Source organism: Nelumbo lutea, chromosome 1 (assembly GCF_056320005.1).
Source record: "Nelumbo lutea isolate HS-2025 chromosome 1, American lotus-T2T, whole genome shotgun sequence".
In the NCBI taxonomy this organism is placed as follows: domain Eukaryota; kingdom Viridiplantae; phylum Streptophyta; class Magnoliopsida; order Proteales; family Nelumbonaceae; genus Nelumbo; species Nelumbo lutea.
Window position 1 is genome coordinate 178,068,396 of NC_142684.1, and position 22,885 is coordinate 178,091,280.

General features: G+C 40.5%; 2 protein-coding genes across 3 annotated transcripts; both read left to right on the forward strand.

The window, feature by feature from the left end:
- The first annotated feature begins 2,306 nt into the window (after positions 1-2,306).
- Positions 2,307-11,620, forward strand: LOC148879475 (myb family transcription factor PHL11-like). 2 transcript variants are annotated; one of them, XM_088961014.1, is made up of 7 exons: positions 2,307-5,303; positions 5,379-5,723; positions 5,819-5,895; positions 6,663-6,744; positions 9,705-9,774; positions 10,694-10,763; positions 10,851-11,620. In XM_088961014.1, the coding sequence occupies exons 2-7, from the start codon at positions 5,588-5,590 to the stop codon at positions 11,271-11,273; spliced, it is 858 nt and encodes a 285-aa protein (XP_088817140.1). In that variant the 5' UTR covers positions 2,307-5,303; positions 5,379-5,587; the 3' UTR covers positions 11,274-11,620. The 2 variants fall into 2 exon arrangements, with proteins under 2 accessions (XP_088817140.1, XP_088817139.1); XM_088961013.1 differs by having other exon boundaries at positions 4,580-5,287.
- Positions 11,621-18,252: 6,632 nt separating this feature from the next.
- ENH1 (rubredoxin family protein) lies at positions 18,253-22,620 on the forward strand. The gene is made up of 6 exons (XM_088961015.1): positions 18,253-18,679; positions 18,777-18,992; positions 19,139-19,305; positions 20,894-20,975; positions 21,079-21,147; positions 22,268-22,620. The coding sequence occupies exons 1-6, from the start codon at positions 18,563-18,565 to the stop codon at positions 22,436-22,438; spliced, it is 822 nt and encodes a 273-aa protein (XP_088817141.1). The 5' UTR covers positions 18,253-18,562; the 3' UTR covers positions 22,439-22,620.
- Positions 22,621-22,885: the final 265 nt, after the last annotated feature.

Genomic DNA, 22,885 nt, shown 5'->3' on the forward strand with positions numbered 1-22,885 from the left:
CCTTATATATTGTATTGCAAATGTTGTATATGCACTATAAATATGGAAAAATTCCCGATGTGTACCCTATAGTTTGGGATTAGTGCCACTTTGGTCTTCAAACTTTAAAATTCGATAATTTAGTACTCAAACTTTTAAAACATGTCAATCCAGTACTTGACGTTAACCGACTGTTAAGTGACATTTGAAAAGATACAAATTCTCCTTGAGTGTCATCTGATTCTTTTTATCAACCATCTAAACTTTGATAAAAAATGAAAAAGTCCCAAATCCTTGCCTCTTTTATTCAAAAAAGTTGGGGTTACGTCTTATTGGGCATTCTGGTGACCCCAACTTTCTTGAATAAAAGAGGCAAGGATTTGGGACTGTTCATTTTTTATCAACGTTGGGTTGGTTGATAAAGAAAAATAGATGACACTTGAAGGTTATTTGTGTCTTTTTAAATGCCACTTAATGGCTGATTAATGGGCTGCTTAACGACATATAGTGGATTGGCACGTTTTGAAAGTTTGTGTACTGAATTATTGCATTTTAAAGTTTAGGGACCAAAGTGGCACTAGGCCCAAAGCACATGGTACTAATAAAGAAATTTCCCTATAAATATATGTGTTTGATTCTTCTCTAATTGAGCTTAAGAGTTACAACTCAATACTACTAACTTTTTTAATTTTTTTGGGGAAATTCCTAATTAGTACCCTATACTTTGGGCCTAATGCCACTTTGGTCCCCAAAGTTTAAAATGTGACTATTCAGTACTCGAACTTTCAAAATGTGCCAATTTAGTACATACCATTAACCAACCGTTAAGTGGCAATTGAAAAGACATGTACACCCTTCAAGTGCTGATGTAGCGCGATCTGCTCGCTCTCTATTAGAAGGCAACTCGAACGTTGGACTACTACGTGGCCAGGTCGAACTGCAAGGATGAAGAATCAGAGGTCCCGGGGTACTTAATTCGGTGTGGGAACTCTGATGCTTAAGTTAGCATAAGATATTGTGGAGAGCTATTAGCTTAGAATGTAATAGCAAGTGAGAGATAAATTGTGCATACTTTGTGAGGCTGAGGTGATGCCTTTATGTAGGCAAGCTGCCGTGGGCCTCATGAAATGTGTCAAAGATCACTGACCCGTTTAACATGGAGTCCGTTCTGCACCCAAAGATGGACTCCGTGTAAGTCGAGAAAGGCTTATCTAGGTCCGTTCGATTCGGGCGGGATAAAGATAGGATCCATTGGCATGCGACGTGGTCTCGAAGAGATTGGAGACAATTGGCTTGCTTCTAGAAGGAGGCTACGTGGCACCTCGATGAGTATGACGAATTGATCAGGCCCTGGTCTTAGCCAAGTGACCTGAGGTGCCCAAGGTGACTTGGACTGCTGAGATATAACCAAGTCACTGGGTCGCTCCATGTGTCATCATGTCAATGGTCGGGCCAAATTATCGCTCATCAAGTGTCATCTTATTTTGCTTATCAACCATACAAGTGTTGATAAAAATCAACATTCACAAATCCTTGCCTCTTCTATTCAAGAATGTTGGGGTTACCAAAATGCCCACTAAGACGTAATCCCAACTTTCCTGAATATATATAAGAGGCAAGGATTTGTGACTGTTTATTTTTTGCAATGTTTGGATGGTTGATAAACAAAATTAGATGACACTTGAAGGGCATTTGTGTTTCCAAATGCCACTTAATGATTGGTTAATGGGATGGTTAATGGTAGGTGCTAAATTGACATGTTTTGAAAGTTTGGGGACCAAAGTAGCACTAGACCCAAAGTATAGGGTACTAATCGAAAATTTCTCAAAAAAAATTAAAAAAATTAGTAGTGGGGGAGAGGATATTTATTAAATCTATTATAATTAATAGATTTAATTTTGTAAAAATATAGAATTATCAATAATATGAATGTTATTGATAATTCTGTTATAATTTTGAATAAATATTTTAAATTTAGTATATAATTTTGTTATATTATTTAAATAATTCTAAAATTTTTTAATTGATGTTTTTTTTAGATAGATATAGATAAAAAGTGGGGGAGATGATAAATTGGAATTAGAGATAGTTTAGGAGAGAACCTCTCTACTAAGGTGGCGTTTGATTGCAATTTTCAGATGTTTGAATCTAAAAAAGTTGCCTTTCAGACGCCACAGAGCGTTTGATATGCCCTCTTATTAGAGATCTGAAATTTCTAAGAGATAGAGCGACTGCTTACTGGTTCAGAGATAAATCAGAGGTATGTAAAAGACATAAATGCCCTTAAAAAAATAATATTACATGTTTTTATCCTTCCTGTAACTCAAATCGAACCTGCACTCTCTCTGTTTCTCTCTCTCCTGCTCTCTCACTGCGAGTCTGCAATTAAGGAAGCTCCACCGCTGTTGCACAGCGGTTCCTTCTTCCCTACAACAACGAATGAATGAATTTAGGCCTAAATCTCTTCAGAACGATCGGAACCTAAGGGAGACGGAGAGCCGACAAAGCATCAACCAGCTTCTATGAATTCCCACTGTCAATCCATGTCTGTAAACATTTCTTTCTTGGTTATTTAGAAATCGAATAGGCCTTTCCTGGTTTTAGCGGTTGTCATCTTTCATGGTTTTCCTGGTTTTATTGTTCAGTTTGTTTACTTTTTATTGAAGTTTAAAATTAGTTGAATAGAAACGTTAGAAAGTTTCTAATTCTCTGCATATCATTTTCCTTCTATCATCTGTTGGATTGAACTTTTATATGCTATATTAGCCATGGCGACAACTGGTACTAGCATTTGAGTTACTCTAATGTTAATCTAAATTAGTCTGATATTTTAGTATCAGGTTAGCTTTAGTTTTGTGATTTGAATCGAGTAGCTACTGGTTTTGGCTTACTGAGATCATATTTCAGAGAACCTTCCGTTTGCGGGAGTTCACCCACTATGAATGATCCGACTACCGAGTTTGGAGAGGGGGCAGAGTGGTCCAATTAATAATTAATTATTTCATTAATTTTTAAACATTATTTTAATTTTTATTTGTATAAATTATTAATTGTTAATTATTTTAATATTTTTATAGTTATTAATTATTTTTTTAATTTTAATAATTTCATTTAATAATTAGTAATTTTTAATTTATTATTTATATTGTTTCAATATTATTTTGAGGTTGAAATTTATTTTTTATGAGATAATTTAAGAGATAAATAGGAATTAGAGATAATTTAGGAGATAAATAGGAATTAGAGTCAATTTAGGAGAAAGTGGTGCCCCTTGGCTAAACATTAGAAAAACAAATCCCTCTTTCTTTATGATTGTTAGAAATAGTTAAGCGTGTGTGATTTCCTTATTGGCTTAATGGGTAATTATGTGAAATTAAAAAATAAAAAATTCAAAAAATAAAAAATTAGGAAATAGGGTTTGGTGCAAAGAGAGTCATGGTGACGTGGACTTGATATATATATATATACTATTTCCAAATTGAGCTAAAAGAATACATGTACAAATACAAATATATATGGTACAAAAATACAAGGTTTTGCACAATATATTTTTATTTATACTCTTTCCAAACTGAGCCTAAAAGGCAAAGCATTTAGTCATTTAGTTCAGCTAATTCAGTTGTTATAATACAAGTATAAGATTTATAAATACAAAATAATACAGATTACAAGATTTTTTTTCCCTGCGGTCTAGTTTGAACAGACCACAAGATTTTATACAATACATATTTATATTTATACTCTTCCGAGACGAGAAAAGACAACATTAAATCATTCAGTTCAGCCATTTCAACTGTTATCAAATAACCTGACAGGAAAATATATGTACCAATTAGGATAGGATTCAGATCTAGTTGTAAAAGAAATGATCTAAAGAAATTCTAATTAATCCCTGTATTTTAGCCAATTGGTTATTTTAGCCAATTGGTTAGATAATTTGCTAGAAATGCCATCCAGATGAGATTCTCTTATCTGCACGGAGATATGGTTCTGCTTAGATTCGTGCTATTCTGAACTTCGACCAAACTGAATAACGGATTTATACATAGAACCGGACTAGAGGGACCCATCAATAAAATGGATCCCACTTTAAGAGAACGGTTTCACCCAATATCAGCTTATCAGATGCCCTTTAATTGTAATAAATCCTTATATACATACGTGGCGTCTCATGGGCCCACATAAATCCCCACAGTAGAACCAAAAAGGTAAATGATCTGACACGTGACAAATTATAGTCCGGGGCGGTTCTACAACCGGGTCATTGGGCATGGGTGATGCCGTGATGGGACCAAGCTTTGCCGGAGAATCTAGACATCTACTAGTGTAAAGTATAAACAAGGGAGAGAGGAAAAATCACTTCACGCCTTCACGGGCCTCATACATTTCGGCCCACGCGAATATTCTCGCGTCACCTCTGACCTCCCGTCTCTTGCGGATAAGTCGAAACGCGTCCCTTTTGTTAGGCCTAGACCACTCATGCGGTCGACGTGGCACGTGGGCTGCCGAATATTCTGTGCCAAAATTGCCGGCGAATCTTCCACGCTGGCTTCCACGTGGCTCATCCACGCCTTCTCTGTAACGCACCCAACACTCATTCGCTGATTGAATACTCTTTCTCGGAATTTCTTCTCTGTTCTTGCTTTTATCTCTTTAACCCTTCCATGTTCTTATTTCCTCGCCTTCTCTGTAACGCACCCAACACTCATTCGCTGATTGAATACTTTTTCTCGGAATTTCTTCTCTGTTCTTGCTTTTATCTCTTTAACCCTTCCATGTTCTTATTTCTCGAATCTTGGCCCCTTTTTTCTTTTTCTAATTTTTTTCCTCTCTTCATCTTGTTGTCCGTTGAAGTTAAAACTCTATCTCATCTCTGTAGTCTCTTCTTTAAGTCTTGATCGGAGCCTCTCTCTATCTTGCTTTCTCTGAACTCTTCGTTTTGTTCGTGTTAAAGATCATTATCCGATCAAACAGCAGTTCAAATTGAAAACATTTCAAAGTCATCAGTGTCATTATCAGGATTTCTTCACAAAATCTTCTCTTTTTGCATCAAAATCTTCGTCCAAACAGTTCGACCAAAAGGATCTAGCTATTTTGATTCCAAGAGGTGAACCAGGTGGTAGCTCTTGTTACAGAGACAAGAACGCATCTGCTTTAGAGGCTTCCTCGGACAAATCAACAGCTTCTTCTGTACAAAAAAAAAAAAAATCCCTCTATCTGGCTCTGCACTTTCATCTTTTGATGCATTATCCATTGAAGGCGAGACTTGTTGACAAAGAATGAGAATTCGAATCGGGGACTTTTCGCGGTACGAACACAATAAGGTGGACCCGAACTTTTGATTGCTTTTGCTTTTCGACATTCTCTAACGAATTTCTCTTTTTCTCACTGTTATAAAGCAAATGGAGAGCGAGAGTTGCATTAAGGAAAGCAAAAGGCGTATGATTTATGAAGAAGTGGAATAAGCTTTTTAAACAAGGATGGGAGTCGGAAAAATCCAACGTATTTCCTGAATAGTTCCTATCCAGGAAAATAAAATTTCCGGCTTTGGAGCGACTGTGGTGGCGCCGACGGAGACGGCAGCGGTGGCGGAAGTGGTGGTGATGAGATGGAGAGGACCTGTGGGAGCTATGCGTTGGAGACGGGAATGGTTCTGTCCCGGGATCCTAAACCCCGGCTGAGGTGGACGCCAGATCTTCACGACCGGTTTGTTGATGCCGTGACAAAGCTTGGTGGACCCGACAGTATGTTATTTCTTGTTCTGAGCTTCAATTAACTATCCATTTCTAGTTAATATGAATGATAATTTGAGTAAAATGGATGAATTGATTGTGTACAGAAGCAACACCCAAGTCAGTGCTGAGGGTGATGGGCCTAAAGGGATTGACATTGTACCATTTGAAGAGCCATTTACAGGTAGACTCGTGTTCTCTTGCTTTACTTTTAATTCTTTGTTAACTTACAAGGCAAAGAAGAAGAAGATATTGATCTATGAGACCGACTCCGACTCTGACTCTGAGGTCGACTGGATTGGACAAATGAATTGGTGTTGGTGGCTTCTATCGATATCCCAGTCCAACAAGTGTCAGAGATGGAATGTTGGAATGGGGCCGTCTCACACAGAGCTAGGCTTGTGAATTTCGACCGTCTCTGGCTGGCATTCCTCTCTGACTCTGAGCGTCTAGAGCTCTATCATCTATGGTCTAGGGTCACATGACCATAGATGGATCTGAGGCTTGGATGACCTTTCACGTGTTCACTGAATCAGGGTCCAATTTAAATGGGTCCCATCTAAGACATTGTTTCACAAAAGATGAGTCTGATCAGATGATTTCTGGCCACTTGATTTGGATGTTATGTTGTTTTTGGGAAATTTGCCTGTTAAGTACGAAACATGAGAAACAGGTAAGACAAAAGGTACAAAATTGAGAATTATGGAACGCCGGTTGTTTCCAATTTTGATGATGCAAATGGCCAAGGGTAGTAAATTGGGAACATTCTTTCCGGTTTTAAACCAGGCAAACGGACCCTTACTTTTAAGAGATGAAAGTACCCCAATGACATAATGGATTGATTTTCATCCCCAAAGGGTACCTGTTGGGCTGGGCTAACAACCAAGCCCAGTTGCCTTGTCTCCAGTCCATTTTTTAACGGATCTATGTCTGGTTTTTTGGTGGGTGCAGAAGTATAGACTTGGAAAGCAATCGAAGAAAGGAACCAATATAGAGCAGGCTAAGAGCGAAGAACTAAGCGTGGACAGTGTTGGTGAGTAACCGCACTTTTGCAACCCTAATGCTGTGTTTGGCTTATAGAAAATAAGAGAGAAATATAGTGTTATGGAAAACATGGTTTTAAAAATGAGCCAGTGATTGAACCAGTCAGGGGTTCGGTTATCAGTTCGAATGGTCCAACCGTTCGACCTGAATGGCTGGCTCGTTTTGATAAAAAATAAAAAATTTAAAAAATTAGAAAACGGTCAAAACCGTTCAAACGGTTCGAACGATTAACCGGCCAATTCAGTAGTTTGCTGACCAAAATCAACGGTTTTTGGGGGAAAAAATGGTTTTGGAGGAAAACGGAACCGGTCAGGTGACTGATTCCTAATTTTTCCGATCCAACCGTCCGGTCCAATCTGATTTTGAAAACAGTAATGAAAAAGTTGTTAAAGAATCTCACAAAATGTTCCCTCAACTCTCTCTTTCTCTCTATTTTTTTTTTGTCAAACCAAACACAGCCTACAAGGATCAACTTTTTTCCCTCACTATTTCTGTGAGAACCTACTCGAGCATAGATTCCCACTTAGGTGGACCATGTAAATATTACATCACCACTACGATTTTGATTTCTATGAGGGGTCACCGAAACTCAGATAATGGCCAGTAAACCTGCCACCCAAACCCAAGCAATGTTCAAAGGATTGATACATCCGATACAAAGCGGTCAGGAACTCAGGATCCTAGTAAAAGACTAAGGCCTGTGTGGTTTGTGGGGATAGAGGTATGGAATCAGAATAGGAATGGGTCATTCCCTTCGGTGAAATCAAAATCTCATTTACATTCCTATTAGAATGATATTCCCCCAAATGGCCATTCCCTCCCACTCCTTTGAGAATGAAATTTCATTTCAATTTATTTTAACTCTAAATTTGTCTGAACTAAAAAGATTATAACAATGGGTCATTTCAATTCCAAATTCAAGGAATTTTGATTTTGACTCTAATTCTAATTCTGACACAAACGAAATGAATCCTAAAGACCTTGAAAATCTGATATAATATACAAATGGGAAAATTTCTGATTAGTACCTTGTACCTTGGCTTGAGTGATAATTTGGTCCCCAAACTTTAAAATGCGACAATCTAATATCCTAACTTTCAAACACGACAATTTAGTACATGTCGTTAATCAACCGTTAAGTGGCATGTGAAAAGACACAAATGCCCTTCAAGTGTAATATAATTTTCTTTATCGATCATCTACTAAAATCAAAACCAACCATCAGAATTTTCATCCTCACGACAACATTTTTGTTTTTCTTCTCCTCTGAATATTCCGTCATCTTCAGACCAAAACCAAAGCAATTTCTAGGAGAAAAGTTTTCCTTTAACTATTGTAATTATCTTATCTGAAAAATGGAAAAAGAGAAAAGTCTCCGGCCACCATCACTGATCTCTCTCACTCTCTCAAGTATTGAGACAAAGCTTCCAATTCTTCTCCTATCTTTAACCTGTAGGAATAAAATATTATTGTGTTAAGTTAAAACAAAATAAAAATAAGTTGTGTAAAACTTGGAATTTTTTGTTCTTGGCAAAGACTTGTAACGACTTTGCTAGAAAGGCAAAGCCCATGCAAGGGTTTTGGTGTTTGTGATAGAGAACTTGGGCTTTGTTTCATCTTTTTGAGGAATAAGATGATGAACAGTGTGTTTTATTTTCAATGATAGTTTTGAGATTTTCAAAAGTCTTAAATCACACATGAAGTCACCTGATATACATAAATGACGGTCCATTAACAACAGATACTAAATATTGTCATGTTTCAAAAATTCCGATACTAAATTATCACATTTTAAAATTCAGGACCAAATTTTCACTCGAACCAAAATACAGGATACTGATCCGAAATTTTCCCTATACAAAATTTTGAACCTTGAACCGAATAACGAATTCTAAACTAAACTGAGAAGAAACTTTCGGCAGGTTAGCTTAAGGTTTAACGCATGATTTTGTGATGGTTTTCCATAAAGCAAAAGCTCGTGATGTTTGTATTGTAGAACTAGCTAGCCTGGTTGCCGGTTAGGCTTGATGGTGAAGCAGGACGCGGTTGCATTTCGCATGTCTTGCGTATAGGTAAAAAAGATAACTTAGAAAGAACACGAGTAGAAGCCCAAGTTGGGGGAATTTGAGATGGAATGACTTGGTGCTTTTTACTGTTATGTATTGACCTCATCTGCGATGGCTTTTCTAAATTCAAACCACTGCAAAAAGAAAAGAAACCAAAGGATAAAAAGAGATAGAGAATATTCTTTTCGTGTCTGAGGGAGAAATGAAGAAACTTGGCGGATTCTGATGGCTGGTGTACCGGACAGCCCTCTTTTAGAAAGGATAAAAGAGGACTGGGACCCTATAAAAGCGTTTGGTAATTAAATTCCAACTAATCTTTCAAAAGAGAATAAAAAAAAAGTTTCGAAAATGGTTCTAAGCTTGGAAGTTTCTTAAATCTTTGAATGTGGTGAAGGTGTTTAGATTTCTAAATACTGTGATTTTTGAGAGATACAAATACTTTGTTTTTTAGTGTTACCCTTTGAATACAATACATATGATAATTATCTTTTTGTTTAATTCTCTATAATATCATAATAATAATAATATAATAATAATACCGTACAGACTAATATTATAATAAAATACAAAAACAATATTATCATATAAATATAATGTATTTATTATATAACACAAAAATATAATGTATTTATAGCATATAAAGAATCATATTCTATGTTAGGTTGAATTTTCCAACCTTACCCTAAAATAATCTTGAACAAATCCTTACTCAATCCAACCTTTTTCTTTTTGCCCGGCCCAAGTTGCATCTGTACCTATTTTTACCTCTGTGTGGAGGGAAGTAATATGAAAAATGTTCAAGTGTGAAAACTAGAGTACTAGATCTTCTCTCTTCTCTTCTAACAAGTATTCTTTACTAACTGACATTGCTTTATGGATATAGGAGACTCTGGTTATAACCACATGCATTTTTCGGCAACAAGCAGCAGCACTTCTAAAGAGAACAGTGAAAGGTATGTATCCTCCCTGTGGAAGTTCATTTGCACTCCTACAAGTGCAAGACCATCACAGTACGGGGTGTTGGGCCTCCTACACTTGTTTTACACTTCTCTTCTACACTTCCATTCGGTGTGTAACAGATGTCCCATCACATGTGTATTCTTATATGAATAAGGATTTCTACACTGTAAGGGAACACTTGTCATAAACTGAATGGAAGTAGGGGTGCCAATGGATCGATTTTGGGTTGGATCCCATCCAAACTAAAATTAATTTGAACGGATTGAACAGACCAATAAAACACTGAATTGGACCAACCCAGACTTAATGGTCTAAAGTATTTATTGGATTGGACATGGTCCATTTATAATCGATTCACAATGGACTGGATTAGATTGGACCAAATCCAGTCTAATTGACAACCCTAAATGCAAGAAGTGTGGGATAAATTTTGCTTTTATAACTCCCAACAAGAAAAACAGTTCAAATTGAACACCCAGTAAGGGAGTGCTTTTGTTTTCTAAAGCAAAAATATTTTTACTGACATGTCGATTGTTTTTGTTTTAGAAAACAAAATCATACATATTTGTTTCAAAGCCATTCACATTGGAGAACACCCCCTAAATGTGAAATCGAGTGACTAGATTTTCTCTCCATGTTTGTTTGGGGCATCTTATATTTTTATTTACCAGGTAAGGTCAACGCTCAGAAACATAAACAGCATGTAGCAACTAGCAAGTTACAGAACAGGTGTCGGCCAGTCAGCTGTCCTGGTCACTGGCTCCACTGCTGGGGTCAAAAGAAAAATAGAACCAACTTTTTTTTTCATAGGCTGGTGAATTATTTCAGATTCACTTCTTGTGATGCTACAATTACAGAAAAATAAAAATAAATTGAATACATAAATAATTAATATCATTTCTTCTATAACAGAGGAATACCAATAGCAGAGGCATTAAGGTATCAGATTGAGGTGCAGAGAAGACTGCAAGAGCAACTTGAGGTAGGCAACTATTGGATTTTGATTTTCTGTAATACTCAATCTTTCTTAAATAACTCACCCCTAAAATCTCCACAAAATTTCATGCAGGTGCAGAAGAAACTACAGATAAGAATTGAAGCACAAGGGAAGTATTTACATGCCATATTAGAGAAAGCCCAGAAGAGCCTTTCCACTGATACGAAATGCCCAAGGAGTTTAGAAGCCACAAGAGCCCAACTGACCGACTTCAATTTAGCACTTTCAGGTCTCATGGAGAACATGAACCAAGTGAGGGAAGATGAGAGGAAAGGTGAAATGATAGGGAAGAGTTTATTGAATGATAACCAGGAGAACAATCACAGTTCAGGTTTCCAGCTTTACCGGGAGTTAGAAGAAGCAAAGAAGAAAGAAATTAAGATCAAGGTTGAGGAGAGCTCCTTACTTTTTGATCTGAATGTTAAAGGGGGCTATGATTTCCTTGGGCCCAAGGGAAGCGAGTTAGACCCCAATATGAATATACAGAGGATATAAAGATTTTATATGGAGATGATCTACTTGAAGGCTTAACGCACTCTAGAAAGTTCTATCCTGACCAGTCTTCTAAGTTTTGTGTAATTCTGTATAATTTAGACTTGAATGTCAGAAAGTATTCTATTTTTCCAAAATGGATAGTTAAGCATGGCCCTCCTAAATATTGATTTTGAGCCATCCAGTCCTTAAGCTAGGTAAAGAAGTAATGTCTACAAGGAATCCTCTTTGATGAGCTGTTGGCTGAAATTATTAAAACTAAAGTCAAGGAAAAAGGGGCAAAAATTTGGATGACTAGAGATGTACTGAACATCCCACAATAAAGCACAATGTATTGGGTATTTAGTCTACTAAGGGTTTGTTACTATTTACTCATATGTTTGCTTTTAATGTCACTAAATTTACAAAATAATATATAACTTAAGCCTTTTATGAATGGTGATTAATACAGATTAGAGTATCTGAATAACTGGAGCTTTTATCATTGAAAAGTGAAAACCTTCCTCATAAGAGCTGGGCCATAAGTCAAACTGTCTTAATTAATTTGTTTGCACATTGTACTAAAAATGAAAGAGGAAGCATAACAGCGCATATGGTCTGCAAATCTATGAACTTCCAGAAAATGAAAATCAGTTGCCTTCTTGTATTGATGATACTGCATTGTTAATGCCGTATGTTTCCTTTGTTCACCTGTGGGTAAGAAATAGCAGGATTGATATGCACACGCAAAGCTCTAATATTTAACCATTATGCATAGATATGCGCATGCAAAGCTCTAATATTGACCATTGTGCATCCATTGGCTTAAACTTCAGCCCTGCAGTGAACTATAATAAAGAAAGAACCAAGGAAACTAGAAAAGATAAGCATGGTTTTCAAAACTGGACCAATCGGAAAAATCAGGAATCGGTCACTAATTTTCCCAAAAGCGTTTTTTTCCTCAAAACTATTGATTTTGGTCAGCAAACTGTTGAACTGGTCAGTTAATTGTTTGAACCGTTTTGACCGCTTTTCAAAATTTTTAATTAATTTATTTTTTTGTTAGAACATGCCGACTGTTCGGGTCGAATAATTGGACCGTTTGAACTGATAATCGGACCCCCGACCGATTCAGTTTTAAAAACCATGAAGATAAGCACGAGAGAAAAGAACGATTTTATATGGTTGGTCCTAGCCTTCTAGCCTTTAGGGGTGATCATTGTCAGCCTGGTCTAGAGATTTTAGGTTTGGGCATAAATTTTGTGTTCAGGTTAGGTTTGGTCCAGGCCCACATCAGACAATAAATTTCTGAGCCGGGATGAAAATAAATAAAACACACACACACACATATATATATATAAATCATTGCCACGAAATCCAGGTTAGACTGGGCTTATGTCCGAGCTGTGGCTCTTACCACAGGTGTCAAGCTCGGCCTGGCCCGGCCCGGCCCATGATCACCCCAGTCCAGGATTAAAAAAACGAGGCACACTCCTTAACTATGATAATTAATATAGAATGACACAAGAAGATTATGTATGGTACTATGGTGCAGTTCAAGCAAAAAATAAAAAATGTGAACTAATGGTTTTCAATTCCAAAACCATAATGAAAATTATGAAAGCCAAATGTCAGTAACATTTTACTTGATGTAAAATAACCAATAGTGAGTTTATCATGAATTTCTACAAAATTTCTCAGTAAAACATTGGAAACTTGATTTTCCCACACATTTGGCAAAACAAATCGAACAGAGGATACCCAAGTAAGAGAATAAATTTTCAGTTTTTATCCCATTCTCATCCCCTCTCATATCGTTTTTTTTTTTGGAAATCAGATAGTAAAGATGGCAATTTGACCCGTCTCCATGGGTCCTATCTCGATCGGGGGATTTTTTTTTACCAGCTGAGCGGGGTTTGGGGCGTGTTCAGAAATAACTCGAAACTCTGAGGTCCGGGATGGGGCAGGGATGATATTTGTCCACCCTGCCCTGATTATATTATATAATATAATATATATATAATTATTAATATATGCTATATATTATATTATATTATAATATCATATATTATATAATATAAAATAGTTCTAGGTAAATTAAAAATAAAGTAAAATAATAAATATACAAATAAGAATAACTGGGCCAAAGCGGAGCAAAATCGGGAATTGCTGTTCCCCATATCAGCACGGATGGTGATGAGGGCAGATTTGGCCCTCCAGTAAAATTGTGACACATGGCACCTCGTGACAACTAGGAAAACACCCAGCCAACAAACTTACGAAGTTGGTGACCCACCCGGGCACCAGTCTGGCCGGCTTGGTGCGACCTACGCGCGGCTTGACGCGCGCCTGCGCGACCTGCACGCGGCACACGCGACCTGCGCGGCGTGTGCGCGGCCTGCGTGAATTGTGCGTGGCCTAGCGCGCGGCCTGCGCGAACTGCGCACGGCCTGCGTGACCTGGTCGACCTGGACCAGCCTAGCGCATGATCCGGCCAAGGCGCCAGCTTGACGACCTGATCTAGACACTGACCCGCCGACTGACACAGGCGCCAGCCTGACGACCTCGAGGAGTTCACCACCGTACCCCGGTTCTGACAGGATGCGACGAGTCTTACTCTTTGGAGGCTTTTCACCCACCTAACCCGCGAGGACTCCGATATATAAAGACTTCACCCCCCAAAGGGGAAGGGGATGAAAAAGAAAGGGAAGTAACCTTGTTCTCTAGCTCTCTCATATTATCTTCAAAGCTCTCTACAATAAGAGTGATAACTTAAGCATCGGAGAGCCCCCCACCGGGAAAGTACCCCCGGGACCTCTGATTCAGTTCTCGCAGGTCCTTCAGCTCCCGCCGTCTACGAAGAGGAGGAAAAGATGCGGTTCTCGGAAGTCCCTCAGCTCCCCCCACCTACAAGGAGGAGGAAGAGATGGAGTTCTCGAAGGTCCCTCAGCTCCCGCCACCTACAAGGAGGAGGAAAAGATGGAGTTCTCGGAGGTTCCTTAGCTCCCGCCACCTACAAAGAGGAGGAAAAGATGAAGTTCTCGCAGGTCCCTCATCTCCCGCAGCCTACAAAGGAAAGAAGACCACCTCATGCTGAGGGCAGTTCACCACCAGGGAGTTCGCCACCAGGCAGTTCACCACCAAGGCAGTTCGCCCCAAGGCAGTTCGCCCCCAAGCAGTTCGCCACCAAGGCAGTTCGCCACCAGGCAGTTCGCCACCAAGGCAGTTCGCCCAAAGGCAGTTTGCTCCCAGGCAGTTCGCCATCAGGGAGTTCACCACCAGGCAGTTCGCCACCAGGCAATTTGCCACCAAGGCAGTTCGCCCCCAAGCAGTTCGCCACCAAAACAGTTCGCCCCCAGGCAGTTCGCCACCAAGGCAGTTCGCCCCCAGGCAGTTCGCCACCAGGGAGTTTGCCACCAGGCAGTTCGCCCCCAAGCAGTTCGCCCCCAGGCAGTTCGCCCCCAAGTAGTTCACCACCAAGGCAGTTCGCCCCCAGGCAGTTCGTCACCAGGGAGTTCGCCGCTAGGCAGTTCGCCACCAAGGCAGTTCGCCACCAAGCAGTTAGTCACCAAGCAGTTCTCCCCCAGGGAGTTCGCCACCAAGTAGCTCGTCACTAAGGCACGCCACCACCGGGTCGAATAACAAGGTACTTTGCCAAAAAAATTTACATCACAAAACATTGGTACGTGGCCGAAAACGGTTACATCAATTGGCGCCGTCTGTGGGAACCCGCTACAAAAAGCTAAGTTCTCATCCTACCAAAGCTAAGTTCTCATCTTGCCAAAACTAAGTCCTCACTTTTTAGAAATTGGAGCTATCGCTTTATAGTTTACATTTTTTATGAACTCAGAGACTATGCAGGGAGCTAACGGACTAAGTAGCTCTACCAACCTTACTTTCAATTCAGATAATGCCACATTAGTCCTCTCCGCAAGGTCCCTCCTACAAAGATGAGCTCTTCGTGGCTTCCGCGGGTGTTGGCGGCCAACTGACTACATAGGCGCCTTTACTGGTCGAGCCTTCCAAGGCTCCCGTGTGAGCTGGCAACCTAAAGTTAGTGGTGTTGCCCCCGAAGGTCGAGCCCCTAGTAGCTTCTTGTAGGAGTAGGTCACCGGCATTACGAAGCTGATGCAGGCCAAGCCTACGGGCCACCTCACTGCTTAAGACCCGGCCGCCTCTCTGGCACGGGCAAAAGTCAAAAAAGAGTAGACTACGAGTCGCTCCCAAAAGCCTATGGGCCACATTATTGCTTAAAACTCGGTCGCCTCTCCGGCACGGGCAAAAGTAAAAAAAGAGTAGACTACGAGTCGCTCCCAAAAGCCTATGGGCCACATTACTGCTTAAGACCCGGTCGCCTCTCCAGCACGGGCAAAAGTAAAAAAAGAGTAGACTACAAGTCACTCCCAAAAGCCTACGGGCCGCATTACTGCTTAAGACCCGGTCGCCTCTCCGGCACGGGCAAAAGTCAAAAAAAGAGTAGATTACGAGTCACTCCCAAAAGCCTATGAGCCACATTACTGCTCAAGACCCGGTTGCCTCTCCGGCACGGGCAAAGTCAAAAAAGAATAGACTACGAGTCACTCCCAAAGCCTACGGGCCATACTAGTAATTGGATCAGCACTTACTAGCTCATCGACTTACGGGCCAAAAGAAATCTACTCCCTTTGCTGAGTTACTATCAGCTCGGGAGTGGGGGGCTATTGATGAGGGCAGATTTGGCCCTCCAGTAAAATTGTGACACGTGGCACCTCGTGACAACTAGGAAAACACCCAGCCAGCAAACTTACGAAGTTGGTGACCCACCTGGGCACCAGTGTGGCCGGCCTGGCGCGACCTGCGCGCGGCACACGCGACCTGCGCGGCGCGCGCGCGGCCTGCGCAAACTACGCACGGCACGCACGAACTGCGCGGCGCGCGCGCGGCCTGCGCGTGGCCTATCGTGCGGCGTGCGCGACCTGGACCAGCCTAGCGCATGATCCGGCCAAGGCGCTAGCTTGATGACCTGATCTAGACACTGACCCGCCGACTGACACAGGCGCTAGCTTGACGACCTGATCTAGACACTGTCCCGCTGACTGACACAGGCGCCGACCTGACGACCTGGCCTAGACACTAACCCGTCGACTAACGCAGACACCCCTCTGATAACCCGGCCCAAGCGCCGACCTGGCCGCCTGACACAAGCGCCAGCCTGACGACCTCGAGGAGTTCACCACCGTACTCTGGTTCTGACAGGATGCGACAAGTCTTACCGTTTGGAGGCTTTTCACCCACCTAACCCGCGAGGACTCCGGTATATAAAGACCTCACCCCCCGAAGGGGAAGGGGATGAAAAAGAAAGGGAAGTAACCCTGTTCTCTAGCTCTCTCATATTATCTTCAAAGGTCCTTACAATAAGAGTGCTAACTTAAGCATCAGAGAGCCCCCCACCGGGAAAGTACCCCTGGGACCTCTGATTCATTTCTCGCAAGTCCTTCAGCTCCCACCGCCTATGAAGAGGAGGAAAAGATGCGGTTCTCGGAAGTCCCTCATCTCCCCCCACCTACAAGGAGGAGGAAGAGATGGAGTTCTCCGAGGTCCCTCAGCTCCCGCCACCTACAAGGAGGAGGAAAAGATGGAGTTCTCGGAGGTCCCTTAGCTCCCGCCACCTACAAAAAGGAGGAAAAGATGGAGTTCTCGCAGGTCTCTCAGCTCCCGCCACCTACAAAGAGGAGGAAAAGATGAGGTTCTCGCAGGTCCCTCATCTCCCGCAGCCTACAAAGGAAAGAAGACCACCTCATGCTGAGGGCTGTCGGATTGCGCCGCACCAGGGAGCTCCAACATTCTCTAAGGCATCGACCGCCTAGTAGGGAGTTCGCCAGGCAGTTCGCCCCCAGGTAGTTCGTCCCCAAGTAGTTCGCCACCAGGGAGTTCGCCACCAGGCAGTTCGCCCCCAGGCAGTTCGCCCCCAAGCAGTTCTCCACCAGGGAGTTCGCCACCAGGGAGTTCGCCACCAAGGCAGTTCGCCACCAAGGCAGTTCGCCCCAAGGCAGTTCGCCCCTAGGCAGTTCGCCACCGAGGCAGTTCGCCACCAGGCAATTCGCCACCAAGGCAGTTCGCCCCAAGGCAGTTCACCCCCAGGCAGTTCACCACCAGGGAGTTCGCCACCAGGCAGTTCGCCACCAGGCAGTTTGCCACCCAGGCAGTTCGCCCCCAGGCAGTTCGCCACCAAGGCAGTTCGCCCCCAGGGAGTTTGTCACCAGGCAGTTCGCCCCCAGGCAGTTCGCCACCAAGGCAGTTCGCCCCCATGCAGTTCGCCACCAGGGAGTTCGCCGCCAGGCAGTTCGCCACCAAGGCAGTTCGTCACCAGGCAGTTCGCCACCAAGCAGTTAGTCACCAAGCAGTTCTCCCCCAGGGAGTTCGCCACCAAGTAGCTCGTCACTAAGACACGTCACCACCGGGTCGAATAACGAGGTACTTTGCCAAAAAATTTTACATCACAAAACATTGGTACGTGGCCGAAAACGGTTACATCAGATGGTGTTAGGATTTTTATCTTCGAGGGGAAGAATTTGAATTTGGGGTTGGGTATGGGCAGGCAAAACCCGACCTTGCTCCTGTCTCATTGTCATTCCTTACGGACTGTAATGAAAATTATGGGAGCCGAATATCAACTCCAAAGAATGATATGTGTTCGTTAGGGTGTCAATTTGGACTGGACCAACAAGACATATTGGATTGAACCAGTTTTATCCAAAATATTTATTAGATTGGACTGAACCTGGTCCATCTGTAATAAATTTATATTAGATTCAGTTAAATTAAGCCAATATTCAGTCTATTGATCTAAGAGAATACAAGTGTCAATGGACTTGGTTTAGATTGAAACCAATTTAAATTAAAACGAATTTAAACAAATTAAACAATTTAAACATTGAATTGGATTGGTACAAAATGATTCAAAATATTTATTGGATTGGACCTGATCCATTTATAATAAACTCAGATTAGAGCGGATCGGATTAGACGAAATCCAGTACAATTGACACTCCTACGTGTCCATCAGTTGAGAGGTTCGAAGGACGCAACGAACGCCTGCGTCCTTGATTTGTGGAGCTAAAAGAAGCTCGTCTTATGGGCCTCGACTGGCGTGTGCCTGGCTAGTTGTCATCCTCTCCGCCACTAAAAGGTTATCTCGTCTCGCATTCCTGTCCACGAGCTAAATCAACACTTTTGATCACCAACTTCTTTTACTTCATCTCTCCCCTGCAAATCATGCATCCTCATTCAGTCGTTCATTCGGTCATTCTTCTCATCATAGATCAATCAAGAAGATGTCGTCGGCTGTGGCTGCAGCTGCTTCCTCTTCTTGCTCCACATTAACCAGAAATCATTCTCTTCAACCCACCACCACAACTCCTCCGAAATCACTCACACCTGTTCACAACCAGGTACGTTATTGAAATTGAAATCAAAATTAGAAAAAAGATGAAAACCCACTAAAGAAAAACCACTGATTTCTCTGCTTATCTCCGTTATCTTGTTTAGAAAACCTTCTTTCAAGGTCTCTCACTTCACGATGCTAAAAGGGGTCTGCCAAATTCTTTCATAGCCGAGAAGAAGAGGAGCGGTTTTAAGCTCAGAAGAAGAAATCTCGAAATCACAGCAAGGACTGCTGGTGCTGCAAAGAACATTGAAGTTGAAGTCGACAAGCCTTTAGGTCTCACTTTAGGCCAAAAACAAGGTGGTGGAGTTGTCATCACTGTGAGTTCTTTCTTCTTTATTTTTTCTTAAATTTCTTCTTCTTTTTGCTTTTCGATCATAAAATTATAACTCCAACGAGGGCATTTTTCGGGGTTGCAATTTTGAATCTTGGGTTGTTTTGGGCAATGAAACCAATTTTCTATTAGGGTGTGGAGAGTGGCGGGAACGCTGCAAAGGCAGGGCTCAAGGTAGGGGATCAGGTACTATACACAAGCAGCTTCTTCGGGGACGAACTTTGGCCCGCAGATAAGCTTGGATTCACCAAAACTGCCATTCAAGCAAAGCCTGATTCTGTCTACTTTGTAGTTAGCAGGTCTTCCCTTCTCCTTTCAAATGACTAGCATTGTCAAAAGGGTCTATGGACATTATATATATTGGGTTTCAGTTGATCTTTTTACTCTCTGCAGTTAGTGCAACGGGTAAAGAATCTTGAATATTACTGCATTTTGTCTTCTTTTCTAGACATTGATTAAGTTCATCAATTTTAGTTCCCCAAAAAGGTATTGGTTGAGAATTTCTGTATTAGGTGGAGTTCTGACCTGACTCGACCTGGCTTAAGATAGTCAATAGCTATAAAACCAGCTTGACATACGCACTGTTTCCACTCCTGGGTTTGACATTTCTCTGTGCAATCAACACTTCTCTCCATTTGGTGGCAATTAACAACTGGAACTTGATTTTTACTAGCCTGATCATTGGTATCCCTAGGTAAATTTTTCTTGTGCAATGAGAAGTACCGCAAGCAACATAGATTTTTTGATAAATCCACAAGCAACATAGCTTTTTTGACTAATTGTTTGGACACATTATGATCTCCCATTTGAGCCAGAGGCTGTACGTGCCAAATTTCTTATTTTTTTATTTCATTCTCCATTTTTTTCATTAGTATGCCATTTCTCTTTTTGTTAGCTATTTTTGTAAAGCATGTAGCATTTAAAATCATAACACTTCTCCAAGGACATGGTTGTGAGGTTTTGAATGGGGAACCATGGTATATTTGAATTTATAATGCTGGAGGCTGGAGGTGAAGTTCAAGAGAAATCATGGAGGTGGAGGTGGTTATAGGTTTAAGTTTCAGTCTTTTAGAAATTTACTGTTCTTGGTCAATTCAACTCAGCCTTAACCCCGACTACTTGTAGCTGGTTAGATGAATCCTGTATGCCATTGTGCTCAATCAAGAGCCATGTCTTCTCTCTAAGTCTTCAAAACATTTTTACCACTTTTTAGTACAAGTATATAGTAAAAATCTTAATTATCATTAGCTTGTAGCTATTTCATGTTGCACCTTGTTCTGCAATGTTGCACCTATAACTGGTTTTGTCCCCTATCTAAACACCTTCAAAGCTTTTGCTTTTTTTCTTCAAGCCTAGAAATTCCTTTCCTGGACATACTAGAAACATCCTAATTTAATTCTCAAGCATTCTCTATCATATAATCTATATATTTCATTTCTTCTTATCTATTCTGCCTATGACAGATTTGTAGGATTTCCTCTTTCTCATCCTACATCATCATCATTGAAATGACAATTCAGGATCTATGCTCATAAGAGTTTGGCAAAAGATTTTATGATGGCTGCCAACCTGACACCACTCTCCCTTATCTAGGCTTGAGACCGGTGATGTAAGACAAGCTCAAACTGGTGGAGTTTTTCTCATTCTATATCACTTTACTATTTTGCTTATGGGTCAAAAACCCTGCCCTAAAGATTTTAATATATAATTGGAACTGCAAAGTGGATTTGTGGGATGGAAAACAAATCTGATGAATCTGAAAAGAAAAATCTCCTACACCAGAACTTGTTACAATTTACATTTTTATGGGCATAATGTATCAATTTATTGGTATGTTAACAAGGACACTGTTTTTCTTACACTTATCACTTCTATCTTTTTGTGTAGAGGTGGGGATGTAGATGTAAAACGGTTACCAAAGCGCCCTGCACCACCTCGCTTTGGACGGAAGTTAACTGAAGCACAAAAGGTAAGCCTCCTTTCATTCTCATGAGCTTATTGTTTTACTTTAGGGGGAAAGATGATATGTACTTTTTATGTTGAATTATCAAATGGGGTTCTCCATTTTGCAGGCCAGAGCAACTCATATATGCCTTGATTGTGGGTATGTTTATACCTTACAGAAACCATTTGAAGAGCAGGCAAGCCTACTTATCTCCTTTGGTTTTTATATAAAGTTCACCAATTCATACATAATAATCAGATTATATTTCTAGTCTACCATGGGGGGATTCAATTGTTTTTGAACATCAAATGCAGGGATACATGATTCTTCAATTCTTCCATATTGATATTTTGACATTTGCTATGTTGTTTTGCTCAGAATTCGTATATAAGAGTTTTAGAAAACAGGGATGGTGGTTCTCAACCTATTTTGCATGCTGCCCTGGTTTTGGCTGGTCTTGACCCAATTTCTCAATTTGGGTTGTGCATGTGTTAGCTTGACCTATTTTAATAGATTTTGGTTGATTAAAATCAATATGTTAATGTTGCAAATTTATATTCTTTTTGCTGCTGTGGCAGTTGTTTTTGTTTTGAAAAACAAAATCATACATATTGGTGAACACCATCTAAGGGGGTGGTCTCCATTTTGAATGCTATCATTTTTTCTTGTTTCTAAAATATGCTGCATCAGCAAAGGGTGTTGGGGGGGGGGGGGGTTCTTGAATAAATGTTTTCTTAAAGAAAGAGAAGACTTCGGATCAAATCCAAGGATTCAGAGTACCTACTAAAAACAAGGGTTACAGTTGACAACGAGAAAAACAATTCACGGTGGAGAGTACCCACTAAATATAAGCTTATATAGATTCAATTATATTCTCTATCTTTTTAACTTAGGTTCTTGTAAAGCTTTACTGTCTTCATCTCTTTAGTTTGAGTATTTTGCACATAATATAGGAAAAACATATTTGAATCACCTTAATCAAACAACAAAGAATTTGAGTTTTGACATTGTTAAAGTTTCAAAGTTGGTATTATATACCCATGTCCAATATCTGCCTTATCATCCCTGGTGGGGACAGTATAACCTTGTTCCACCATTTCACTGAGGCCTAAAATATGATCTTATAAAATTTCCCCGACTTCGATAAATCTAAAAATAGAAGTTTGACATAGTATATGATAGAGATAGAAGTATCCTTATGGGGTGGTCAAAGTCATGTTACTCTGCTGTATGATAAATCTGGAATATACATATTAACTTTGATTAAATACCTTCAAAATTGAAGCTTTCTTGAGAGAAGTTTATATATTTTGCAGCCGGACACATATGCATGCCCACAATGTTCAGCGCCAAAGAAGCGGTTTGCACGTTATGATGTTAATACTGGAAAACCAATTGGTGGTGGGTTGCCTCCCATTGGGGTTATAGTTGGGTTATTGGCTGGAATTGCAGCAGTTGGAGCGTTACTTGTTTATGGACTTCAATAGTGCATTTTATTACTATTTTTTTTAATTAACTAGTGGAATGGCCCGTGCGCGATGCACGTGGTATTTGATATTGATGGTGATGTTTGACTATGCTTTTACATCTTGGGCATAGATGAAAGTTCACATACCGTTCAAGTCTTAAGACAATTATATATTTCATAAAAAAGACTATCCTCACAAAATGCTAAGATCTGAAATTTGTAATATGCATATAATGTTGGTTGCAAATGCATCAGCACCAAATCAATGATAAAATCACATTCAATAACATTATATACAGATACAGCTCATCCCAATGAAACACAAAATTTATGGAGAATTGGAGACGCCACTCTTAACCGATCTCTTGTATTGTGATAACCTAAAACCTATAAAAATAATTACAATTAATGGTTATAAGTAAATTAAGTTAGATGTTAATTTACTCAAATAACCATTGAATAACAT

Coding starts and splice junctions, on each gene's coding strand:
- LOC148879475 (XM_088961014.1), top strand. CDS start 5,588: ATGGAGAGGACCTGTGGGAGCTATGCGTTGGAGACGGGAATGGTTCTG. Junction 5,724..5,818: donor AAAGCTTGGTGGACCCGACA/GTATGTTATTTC, acceptor GATTGTGTACAG/AAGCAACACCCAAGTCAGTG. Junction 5,896..6,662: donor ATTTGAAGAGCCATTTACAG/GTAGACTCGTGT, acceptor TGGTGGGTGCAG/AAGTATAGACTTGGAAAGCA.
- ENH1 (XM_088961015.1), top strand. CDS start 18,563: ATGTCGTCGGCTGTGGCTGCAGCTGCTTCCTCTTCTTGCTCCACATTA. Junction 18,993..19,138: donor GTGGTGGAGTTGTCATCACT/GTGAGTTCTTTC, acceptor ATTTTCTATTAG/GGTGTGGAGAGTGGCGGGAA. Junction 20,976..21,078: donor AGTTAACTGAAGCACAAAAG/GTAAGCCTCCTT, acceptor TCCATTTTGCAG/GCCAGAGCAACTCATATATG.